Raw genomic sequence first — 12,761 nt, 5'->3', positions numbered from 1 at the left:
TTGTTTTGTGGTTGTAGGGTTAGGGTTACCCTAGGGTTAGGGTTACCCTAGGGTTAGGGTTAGGGTTACCCTAGGGTTAGGGTTAGGGTTACCCTAGGGTTAGGGTTAGGGTTACCCTAGGGTTAGGGTTAGGGTTATCCTAGGGTTAGAGTTAGGGTTACCCTAGGGTTAGGGTTACCCTAGGGTTAGGGTTAGGGTTACCCTAGGGTTAGGGTTAGGGTTACCCTAGGGTTAGAGTTAGGGTTACCCTAGGGTTAGGGTTAGGGTTACCCTAGGGTTAGGGTTAGGGTTATCCTAGGGTTAGAGTTAGGGTTACCCTAGGGTTAGGGTTACCCTAGGGTTAGGGTTAGGGTTATCCTAGGGTTAGAGTTAGGGTTACCCTAGGGTTAGGGTTAGGGTTACCCTAGGGTTAGGGTTAGGGTTATCCTAGGGTTAGAGTTAGGGTTACCCTAGGGTTAGGGTTAGGGTTACCCTAGGGTTAGGGTTAGGGTTATCCTAGGGTTAGAGTTAGGGTTACCCTAGGGTTAGGGTTAGGGTTACCCTAGGGTTAGAGTTAGGGTTATCCTAGGGTTAGAGTTAGGGTTATCCTAGGATTAGGGTTACCCTAACCCAAAATATATACAGTATAAAGAAAGAAAGAACCAACAATAATCAAGAGCAATAACCAGTAATCGATTGAATTGGCCCGTTTTGATTAATTATTGCGTTTTCATCTCTCGACTTGTAGAAGAAATGTAAGCTTTATGGACGTGTGAGTGAGTGAGTGAGTGAGTGAGTGAGTGTGTGTGAGTGTGTGAGTGTGTGTGTGTACGCTCCCACCTGGAGCTACTGTGGTCGTCGGGCCAGGGCTCTTTCTTCTCCTCCTCCTTCTCCTCCTCTGAGGAGTTGCCGTTGACCTGTCGCACCTCCACCTCTCCCTAGGGACCACACCCCAGGGTTACATCACCACACACCATCACCACAGTCTACTGGTTACATCACCACACACCATCACCACAGTCTACTGGTTACATCACCACACACCATCACTACAGTCTACTGTTTACATCACCACACACCATCACCAGTCTACTGGTTACATCACAACACACCATCACTACATTCTACTGTTTACATCACAACACACCATCACTACATTCTACTGTTTACATCACAACACACCATCACCACAGTCTGTTTACATCACAACACACCATCACTACATTCTACTGTTTACATCACAACACACCATCACCACAGTCTACTGTTTACATCACCACACACCATCACCACAGTCTACTGTTTACATCACAACACACCATCACTACAGTCTACTGGTTACATCACAACACACCATCACTACAGTCTACTGGTTACATCACCACATTCTACTGTTTACATCACAACATTCTACTGTTTACATCACAACATTCTACTGTTTACATCACCACATTCTACTGCTTACATCACTCACCATCACAACAAGTACTCTACTACTTCTACTCTGCTCAGAGGTCTCTGCAGGTAAGGTTTTGAGCACTGGGGATCAAACCCCGTACCTTCTGCCTCAGAGTCGACCGCCAAAGCAGCCTCAATATCCTGCTATCACGAAGCCAACATGGTGCCACCTTGTCACGTTTGATAGTTTGAACACTGACTATATTTAATTGGCCATTCTGAATGTTCTTGAAAAACTCCCACAGCAAGTTTGAAACACTCTCTTCATACCCAGAAATAACAAAACCACAGCAGCTCGTACAAAGAGACGCCGTTTCCACGGTAACCCACCTCCATCTCCGAGGCGCTGTCGTCGTCGTCCGCAGCCTCCGCGCTCTGGCGGCTCGTCTCCTCCATGGCCGCGCGCGTGTGGTAACCATGGTTACCCTGGCTCCGCCTCCCGTCATCACCCACACACTCTGGGGTCGGTGGCACCTGACGGGACAGAGTAACGCGCAGCTTGTCAGTTGGTAATGTAGGACCGCTACTGCGGCTACTACTACCACAAGCACTACAACTACCACTACCACTAATGCTACTATTACTACTACCACTGCTACCACTAATGCCCCTTTTCCACCGACAGTACCAGCTCAACTCGCCTCGACCCGCCCCGGCTTTTTTTGCGTTTCCATTGGCAAAAATAGTACCTGGTACTTTTTTTTAGTAGCACCTCCGTCGAGGTTCCAAGCGAGCTGAGCTGGTACTTTTGTGTGACGTAAACAGGCTGCTGGCAACTGATTGGCCAGCGGCTGCAAACGGGAATAATCAGTTAAGTTGAGTTAAGTTGTGTCCGGCGTGGCTGGAGTCCACGGACCCGCTCCTGAGGGGGACACGGATTGGCGTTTTGCCGTGTGTGTCGCTCCTTTCCCAGGGCTAGAGTTAGGCTGCGTGTGGTTGTGTGTGTCCGGCGTGGCTGGAGTCCACGGACCCGCTCCCGAGGGGGACACGGATCAGCGTCTCGCTGTTTCGTTTTAGTGTCGTTCCTTTCTCAGGGCTCGGGTTTCGCCTCCATCAACGTTACCGTATGACAACAATAGACGCCCGGTCATTGCCGTCATAACCTTTCCCGGGAATCAGAAAATAGTCTTGATCAGATTTCCCTGGAATCCTGTCTCTCGGAATCCGGGATTAAAACCTAATGACGACCCGCCCACGTTGAAGAGGTTATTTTTTAGTTGGAAACGCGACGTGCCTGGAACCAAACCAAGTCGTGCCGCGCTAAGCCGTGGCGAGTTGAGCTGGTACTGTCGGTGGAAAAGCGGCATAATACTAGTACTATTGCTACTACTACCACCACTACCGCTACTACTGCTACCACTCCCGCTACTACTGCTACCAACACTACCACTTCTACTACTCATGTATATTTCAAGATCAATAGATGATCAGTGTGTGTGTGTGTGTGTGTGTGTGTGTGTGTGTGTGTGTGTGTGTGTGTGTGTGTGTGTGTGTGTGTGTGTGTGTGTGTGTGTGTGTGTGTGTGTGTTTCTGTGTGTGTTTCATTTACCCGGGTCTCCTTTGGTAAAGAGTGAATGGTACGTCTCCTCCTCTCCGACCGATAGATGTTGATCTCCTCTTCTCCTTTGGCTTCCCGCCAGTTGATCTGCTTCCTACACACCAGAATTTTGACCTTTTTCAGTATACGTTTTTCCAGAGGCAACCACAGCATTACGTTACCAACATGTACGCAGTACGTATGTTATTTGATGTAGTACGTGTGTGATATGAAAAATAAAATCTCAAGATGTGGTGTGTGTGTGTTTACATTGTTTGTATGTACATGTGTCCATATACATGTATACGAGTGTGTGTGTGTGTGTGTGTGTGTGTGTGTGTGTGTTTACATTGTTTGTATGTACGTGTGTGTGTGTGTGTGTGTGTGTGTGTGTGTGTGTGTGTGTGTGCGTTGGTGTGTGCGTGCATGCGTGCATACGTGCGTGCGTACATGTATATGAGTGTGTGTGTGTGTGTGTGTGTGTGTGCGTGCCCAAGCAAGTTTGCGTTTGTGCATGCGTCCATGTCCATGTATGCGTATAGGTGTGTGTGTGTGCATGCGTGTGCGTGCGTGCGTGCGTGCGTGCGTGCGCGTTACCCGACGGTGGCGTCCTCCAGCTCGGGGACCAGCACCCTGCGGCTCCAGGCCACCAGGTCGCGCTCCGTGGCCATCTGGCTGCGGGGGGCGTTGCTGTGCATCTGCCGGACCCCCTCGATCTGCCCGCTGCGCCGCAGACCCACGTTGGGCGGGGAGTGGACCTCGCTGGGGGAGCCCACCGATCCTGGGAGGGAGAGGGGGGAGAGAGAGGGGGGGAGAGAGCGGGGGGGAGAGAGCGGGGGGGAGAGAGAGAGGGGGGGAGAGAGAGGGGGAGAGAGGGGGGAGAGAGAGGGAGAGAGAGGGGGGAGAGAGAGGGGGGGGAGAGAGGGAGGGAGAGAGGGAGAGAGAGAGGGGGGAGAGAGGGGGAGAGAGAGAGGGGGGAGAGAGGATGGAAGTGGAGGCAGGAAAAGGGAGAGGAGGGGTAGGAGAGAGAGGAGAGAGAGGAGAGTGAGAGTGAGTGAGCGAGTGAGAGTGAGTGAGGGATAAAGAAAGAAAGAGACAGAAAAAGGAGGGAGAGAGGAGAGGGGGGAGTGAATGGAGAAGAGGAAGATTGGATGGGGGGAGAGGAGGGAGGCGGGTCACAGGAGGGATATGAGGGAGAGGAAGAGAGAGGGAGAGACGGGGGTGGAGGGAGGTGAGGAAGAGGAGGGAGATGGTGGAGAGAAGGCATAGGAGGGAGAGGAAGAAGAGGAAAAGGAAAAAGGGGAGAGGCGGAGAAAGGGAGAGGAGGAGGAGAAAAAAAGAGAATTAAGAGGGCAACGGTGGGGAGGAGAGATAGGCAGGGGGAAGAGAAGAAGGGGGAAGAAGCCATTGAGTACAGGGTTGTGTTGCGCTGTTATGCAAATGTTCACTTCATAAACACTGAAATTATTCTAATAATGTTTTTTCCAAGTCCTTATCTTCCACTGTTTTACAGGGCCGGGGGGAAATTATGAAGTGTTAGATAACGAACAGCAATCCCACATTTTCTCTATCTCTAACTATCTGAAATGTGAAGTCAATCTTTGCTAAAAAAACCTCTTTAATACACCTCCACTTCCGCCTCGATGGTTGGCCTTCACTCACTCGAAAGTATAGATGCAATTGAGTTGTGTGTTCACAGCAGCCATTACACGTCATAATATGTCTGTGAGTCATAATACTAGGGAATCCAACACACTGCTTCAAACACACACACCGCCTTAAAGCAGATTCAGAGCCGCCGTGTCTAAGGGAACCATGAATAAACCTGTCAATCCGAACCCCAGACACCAGGAATAGTGAACCACTATTATATTACAGCTCCGTCTGACATGGCTTATGACTAAATAGGGCACTGTGTTTAAAGTGGTCAGGCGAGCCATTACATACTGTCTGAAGAAAAAAAGAGGATGGGGAGGGGAGGGGCAAAACATTAATATAATAACTTGGCTATCAATAGGATTATCCTTTCCTTTAGATACGCCTTAAACCAACAGATGTAACACTGCAATTATCCTGAATTAAAGGACTTTTCCTTGATCTGTTGAAATAACATCATGATTTGTGAAGCAAAGTCCCCCCGATGAATTACCCTCTGTGAACTTCATCTTTAGTTCTGTGTTTTCACTGCTTGAATTATTCATATTTCATGCAGCTACATCTATCTTGCCAGAAGAAATGGTGATATGAATTTGATATATTGTGCAGCCAAGATAAACGCACAGACAATATCCCCGAAATCAATCCTAGAGTTCTTTAACCAGCCCAGCATGCTCTGGCACATATGTGAACATCCATATCATACATATTTTATATGATATGTTCATCGACAGAGGAGACTCTGAGCCCCTTCTGTCGCAAAAAAAAAGTATTTGTCCTAGTTTAGAGGTACAATTTGTACCTAAAAGGCAAAAAAAAAAAGGCAAAATCTGTACAGAAGAATAATTCAAACTGATCACGTAATTTGTTTTCGGTTACAGTCGAGAAACAGCGAACAGCTGATCCACACTAATGAGCCTCACTAGCTTGTCGGTCTTGGAAGCCCCACACACACTGTGCCACTGCCTTATATGGGCAGTCACTTAAAACGTACTTAAGCCAACGGGAACCTGTGAATCCTGCAGTAACCCCTGTTTCACCGGTAGATGTTGCCCTCCCTGCCTGTTAATTTGAGGTCGAGGGCTGCTCTTTAACCTTCTTTAAAAGGTGGCATGTTATACCAGCAGGTGTGAGTGTGATTATCCGCTACAAGCCGTTTTGAAAATCGGCCTCTTCTGACATCACAAGTGGCCACCTAACGGCTGACCACACCCACACCTTTAACTCAACGCTCTCTGGGGGGGGGGGGGGGGGGGCGTTTCGGGGGCGGTTTCACAGGTACCTCGGTTGGCCCTGCTACCGATGACCCCAGCGATGGTGAGGGGGGTGGGGGTGGTGGCGGCGCTGGTGGCGGTGGTGGTGGCGGCGGCGGCGGTGCTGCTGCTGTTGGTGGGGCTGTCGGCGGCGGCGGCGGGCGGGTCGTGGGGGGTCCGCCGCTGGTCCTGCTCCTGCTGGAGCCTCTGGATCATGGTGTCCAGGGGACTGGAGCCGTCCACCGCCTGCTCACTGACCACCTGGTTCAGCCCTGGGTGGGGGAACACGGAGGGGGTGGGGGGGGTTACTTTGGCCCTGCACTGGCTCTGGACTGATGTATTCACTCATTTGTATACTCATTTTCGTTAATGTACATTTATATCTAGTTCTACAGATTCCACATAGACAGATTCAGCCCACTTCCAGGTGAGTTTGTTCATACCCTCAAAACGTAAATCACTGATTGATTGATTGATTGATTTTCGGTGCATTTCTTTGTTCTTATCTTTGGATGCGTTTTCAAAATCGGTAGCAGTTCACCCACTGCTCTTTTATAGGATAACGTTAGAGAGCCGTTTAACCCTCTTTTAGTTAAAGGTCGTGGTGTTCTGACATAACCTTTCAAATAGACTCATCCATATCCACTTTATGGCGCTGGAGGTTCTAGTGCAACCAGTAACTCTTGACTGGATGAACAAAACGGAGGCCGGTGCCTGCGGAGCCAAGCTGAGAGGGCCAGAGGAGCTCAAAGTACATAACCCATCAGGAAAGACCTATCTTATCTTTCTGTGTGCATGTTCCCAGGGAACATGGCATGCTACTTTGATCCATTATCTAGTCTTATTCTCCTCCACTTGAGTTATATCCATGATACACACACACACACACACACACACACACACAAACATATCGACCTACACGCGCACACACACACACACACACACACACACACACACACACACACACACACACACACACACACACACACACACACACACACACACACACACACACACACACACACACACACCGTATCGAGAATCATGGGCAGGATGGCAGCCTAGCCATCATGTGGGCTGGTAGGGGGGGGGGGGGGGTTACCTGAGGAGGTGACCCCCATCTGAGGGATGAGCTGCTCCTCCCTGCAGCTCTCGCGGCCGGGCACCAGCCGCTGGTAGCGGGTGGGGTGGGGGTTCCCGTCCACGTCCACCAGGAAGGGCGGCGGCATGAGGTGGGGCGCCTGCTGCGTCTGCTCGTCCAGCACGTAGTTGTTGGCGTCGCGGATCAGCGGCCGGTAGTCGGTGTGGAAGAACATCTGGTCGGCGATCTGACAAGAGAGACACCAGGGGGGGAGAGGGAGAGAGGGAGGGAGGGAGAGGGAGAGGGAGAGGGAGAGAGAGAGAGAGAGAGAGAGAGAGAGCATCAAAGACACAGAGAGCCAGAGAGACGGAGCGAGAGACACAGAGTGACAGAGGGAGGGAGGGAGGGAGGGAGGGGGTATGAGAGAAGGGCAGGCGGAGGACAAGATGAAGAGAGAGAGCACGGGAGAGAGCAAGAGCCAAAGAAAGAGAAAGACGACAGGACAAACAGAAGGGAGAGAAGGAGGTGATTTTTTTAAAAACCGCAGGCCTCGTCCCGGTTGATTTATCTGACAACAAGGGGTCTGTGTGAGTGTGTGCTTGAGAGAGTGTAAGCAGAGCAAGATCTAAATTGAAATGTGAGGCATCTGAAGGGTCGCTTCATTCATTGGTAACATTCATTCTAATGTGAACTATTCATGAATGAATGAGGTTATAAAACATACGGACAATTCTGCAGTCGAAGATGTGTGAAAGTCCAGTCAAGGAGGCAGTGAATTAAGATCTTTTTTTTTTGGTGTGTGTGAAAGAGTGTGTGCGTGCGTCTATGCGTGTGTGCGTGCGAGTGTGCGTCTGAGTGTGTGAGCGTGCGTGTGCATGCCTGTACTAAGTCAGTTTGCAGTCAGCTGCCAGATGTAGAGCCCAATTCAGATCAATCTAAACAAAACGGTTTTGGACAGAGAAAGTTGAAGGGGTGTGAACTGGTTAGCTGCAGAGCGTCTGAAACCATTGCATGGTGTTGCATGATTGACCATCTTTAATCTGTTGGTTGTAGAAGGCCCTGGCTGTATAGACCTATCTATTCTTCTTTTTAAACATGGCGGCCACAACACTGACAACAAAGTGACTTGTTTTTGACATACCAAAAGTAAAACCTGGTACTTGTTATAAAATGAGGAATTAGAACAATGTAATAAGTGGAAATATCACCTCATTTAACTAACTGGTTTTCACCAGTTGCCAAGAAGCGCAGTCTTATCTTTAATTTAGTCTCTCCCAAGGTGAAATATAGTCCAGAAATTTGTGTTTTTGGTGCAGACAGAATCCAACTCCTGGCCCAACGTTAGCGTGATGTTGGCGGGGACAATTCTTTACGGCATAGTATCACAATATTTTACGTGTCAGTATTGGATCGATACACGGACACCAAATATTGATTTTTTTACACGGAACGATTCAAGACTAATGGTTGTTAAGTACCGATCTTTATTTCAAATACAAATTAAAAATGTTGGCGCAAGAACAATAAATGAAATGTTTCAGTCCACTAGATGGTGCTGAGTTTTTCTTGCAAGGTCAGAGGTCACAAATCAATTCTGGACCTAAGTTGGAATCAAACGGTTAGTGAGTCGCAACATCGAATAGATGTAATCGCATCACAAAAGAATATCGCTTAACGCAAAATACTGCAACATTATTGTATCGTGACCGGAGTATCGGGATGATACCGTTGTAGCGATATGACGTTTTCAGAACGTTATTTTGACTTGCAAACAGTCGCCAGTCCTAAGCAGTGTCTTCGCAAATCTTAAGAGACCCAAACACTTCCCACTGAGGCTCCTCCCCCACTGAGGCTCCTCCCCACCGTGGCTCCTCCCCTCTGGGTCTGACTCATGTTTCAGCCTTACCTTGTCGTACTTGCTGCTGGAGCCAAAGCCGAAGATGAGGAGGTGTCCGTGGGAGTCTGTGGCCGCAAAGTGCTGGCCGTCTGGGCTGCACTTGCAGTCGAACACGGCCCCGTGGCCCTGGCCCTCGATCTGGACAGACGGCACAAAAAGTGTTTTACTTTTCTGTTGATTCTCCTTGCAACCAAAGCCCTTGTGTTTAAAATTGTAGAAAAACATGTTACGTATAATCTTCAAAAATGTGTGGTGACGCAGATTAGACAACAAAACAAGAACTGAGATCCTCATCCATCCTCAAGTCACAAATATGTTTTAGTAGTCTATCTAGCTACTGTAAACGTAGATGTCCTTTGTTTACAGTGGCTCTGTCTGTTAACGAATAACCCCCTGGTGGCTCCTCACAGGCATGTGGGGCCCGGGGACCGGGAGAGACCAGCTGGTGAGAACAGCCCAGAACAGAGAGGGGGAGGACCAGCCTAAGAGGGCCGGGCCAGAGCAGTGACAGCATGCTGCTACTGGTGAGAACAGCCCAGAACAGAGAGGGGGAGGACCAGCCCAAGAGGGCCGGGCCAGCGCAGCGGCAGTACGCCGCTATGCCAATGTGGGTCAAACCGCAGCGCGAAAGAGGAAGAGAGGGAGAAAGTGGTGGTGATTAATAGACAACCCTCTGAACCCGCCGGCCGTACTCCCCGGCTGGCGGGCGGACCAGGTGACCCGCTGGTTCCGAGACTGAAATCAATTCGTTGCCAAAGAAACGGAACCAGGAAGTGTAAGACAATGACTTCAGTCAGTGATACACACACACACAAGCACATACGCAAGTGCGCACACAACTTTGACACAAAGCCACCGGTGGCTTTGTGTCGCATGAATGCACGCACATAAACGCCCTCTCTCTCTCATGAGCACACGCCCAGTTTCCCACACACACACACACACACACACACACACACACACACACACACACACACACACACACACACACACACACACACACACACACACACACACACACACACACACACACTAAACAAGGTGTCGGGTGAGGATGAGCGGGAGGAATTTTGGGGGAAAGGGGGCGGGGCCTCACCATGTTGAAGTAGGAGCGGATCTTCACGCCCCGGGCCAGGTCCCACACGATGCAGTTGCCGTCGTGGCCCGCCGAGAAGAGGATCCGCGGGTCGAAGGGGTGCGGCTCCAGCACAAACACCTCGTCCTCGTGACCCTGGACAACACACACACACACACACACACACACACAAACACACAAATGGCAGAAGAGAAGTGTGAGGACCAGACAGCCGATGGACGGGACGGCTGACGTGGTCTGACAACACCACCACCCCCCCCCCCCCACCCCACCCCGCCGCCGCCGTGACAGCCCCCAGGGATAGACGTAGAGTGTTTGAGTGAGTGTGTGAGTGAGTGAGCGAGTGAGAGAGCGAGCGCGAGAGAGAGAGAGAGAGAGACCTCTGCCAGTGTCGGAGAGGACCGGTGACCCGTATGTACTCTGTGTGAACCCAGAACCTGGCAACCCACAGCTAAGAGCAGACAAGAGTAAGATAATACACTAGGACTAAGAGGACCAGTGTATTAACAGTTTGGGTTGTGACGTGACAAAGAGACTGCGGTTAGTCAGGGGAACACTGCGTGTGTTCATCGGGTGTGAATCGTCGCTGGCCGATCGCGATTCATCTTCATCAGGGATTCAAATGCGATGAACCGATTCTCGATGCTTCTGGGTGTGTGGAAAAAAAAAAAAGTGCCTTTTTTATTTAGAAAGGGCTTAAAAAATCCAACTACAACAGTCTATACTATAGAAAGCCTTTTCAATAACAGTATCTGTGCGACCCACCTTAGTAGATAAAGCGTATATAAAAAAAAACAAATCCTTCCATTACAAGAGGGTTGTTATCTATAGGGTTGTATCTATAAAATAAGGTTTTCACATAACCGCTCTAACACTGCCTGCTCATATTTGTAATCAATGTTGATCAATGATTGAATGATTTCAATAATGTTATGGATAAAATCACATCCTAAGGTTTTTCAGACATCTTATAAATACATTTCATTAGGGGTGCACGATAATTATCGGGCCGATAAACAGAAATGATTACGTCATTCCGATAAGTCCGATATCATGACGAATAGCCCCGATAACATAGCCTATATCATTTCAGTGCCCCGCTCCCACTAACGCTAAATTAAAAGGTCTTATCGTAACCCTAAAAGTACACATCATACAATCAATTACAATACATGAGTTCACAACTGCACGCGGATATAGAAAATGTTTTTTATTATTAATATGTTACACCTTTCCTGCTGTCGGCTCCCAGACCGTAGTCGAGGAGCACAGTGTCGATGTTCTCTCGGGGGTACCACCCTTCACTTTGACCGGCAGTGGGTCTGCTTAAAGGTCGGAATATGGTCGGAATGAAGCGGCCGCCGATGATTGACAGGCTGGGTATTTTATTCTTAGTTTCACTAACGTTACAGTACACGTTTGCACCTTACTTCACTAAACTGACACACGCTACCGCTCGCTCTCCTCGCTCGTCCACTCACTCACACACACACTGCCATTCCCGCGCACACACATACGCTACTCTCGTGACACTTATTATTGACAACAGTTAGCTGAACATTATAGGGTCCCGGCCTTCCACTCCCTGTTTTCTCAGTTAAACACAGATATCAACTACATTTGTCCCAGTGTTTGTTAGATAAATTAAGCAAAAGACAATGCTCTCTTCCTCCGGTAACGCAGTCGTTCGCGACGCCTTTCTTATTCGTCGTTTCTTCTATTTGTCTGTAACTCATGCTCCAATCTTCCTGAACCTCGACTCTACGTCATATCCCGCCCCTTGCAAGCCAGCCCCCCTAAACCCCCCGTTGATTCTACTGATTGACCACTATTTTGGTCAAGTTTTGAAGTAGGATATATAAATAAATAATTTTTCTAAATAGATTTTGCATTAAGTGGCTGGCCTGGGTAGGTGGAGTTCCCCTCGTCAAAACTGAAAGTGAAATATATAGTAGCGTAGCCCAACTCTTCTGGTGTAGTCAAATATGAATGTACTCATATAGGTCAAACGTCTTTTTTTTTTTTGGGCAAAAAAAGACGTTCACTCTCTGAACTACAGTGATCTGATGCTGAGAACTAAAGAGGTGATCTCAGGTCTGAGTCCTGAGTTACTAGCGGTGTAAATCTGTCTAGGAGACGGGCAGCAGCACTGCTCTCTGCAGAGCCATCGTTTAGTCAATAATTCTACACAACCATCTAATTACAAAGTCCACTGCCCAATCACAAACAATTATGTTTTTTTCTTTTAGGGAGGCCCCATTACATTCCCATACTCCCGATTACGTTCTGTCACTGCATCAACGCAGAATCGTTCACTTCTGCCCAGCGATGCAGCTTTTAACTTGAGAAACGTCCACACCTCTAATTCACATGCAGTCTGCAACTGGATGGTTGAGCATACTTACTTTTGTGCTAACTCTGTCAATGTATTCTTTTGTCAAACGTTATAGTGTGCTCAATACTGACTTGGGCGTTCCGAGGGCAAGAGTAAAACTTGTTAAAAAGTGTTGAATATAAAATGGGGGCCGCTAGTTCTGGCGGGACACACAAATCAGATGACAGCTAACACGGCCCAATCACACGGCGCGCACACGGACAGCCTGTCAATTTCCCCGTCTCAAACACCCACTCTGAAACGTTGAGTGTGCTGGGCTGAATATCGCCCACCACCACCACTCCTGTCAGAAGTGACGTTTCTGTCAGAGACCAAGTCTAACTACATGTCCATCAGTCAGCGTCCGTACACAGCAGCGGCATTGAGAGTGTAAAGTCACGGGCGCCAAAAAAAAAATAAAAGCACGTAC

At 48.9% G+C, this 12,761-nt stretch overlaps 1 protein-coding gene across 1 annotated transcript in view; it reads right to left on the bottom strand.

Moving 5' to 3' along the window:
• phip (PHIP subunit of CUL4-Ring ligase complex) overlaps window positions 1-12,761 on the bottom strand; it is a 45,616-nt gene that overhangs the window by 16,747 nt on the left and 16,108 nt on the right. Inside the window, 8 exon segments of the mRNA XM_084483817.1 lie at window positions 820-917; window positions 1,768-1,911; window positions 2,987-3,089; window positions 3,572-3,755; window positions 5,913-6,155; window positions 6,986-7,211; window positions 8,871-8,999; window positions 9,958-10,092. Coding sequence (XP_084339943.1) covers window positions 820-917; window positions 1,768-1,911; window positions 2,987-3,089; window positions 3,572-3,755; window positions 5,913-6,155; window positions 6,986-7,211; window positions 8,871-8,999; window positions 9,958-10,092 — 1,262 coding nt within the window.

The sequence above is a fragment of the Micromesistius poutassou genome (genome assembly GCF_964030765.1).
Source record: "Micromesistius poutassou genome assembly, chromosome: 19".
NCBI classification, from domain to species: domain Eukaryota; kingdom Metazoa; phylum Chordata; class Actinopteri; order Gadiformes; family Gadidae; genus Micromesistius; species Micromesistius poutassou.
This window is presented reverse-complemented; position numbering and strand designations above follow the sequence as displayed.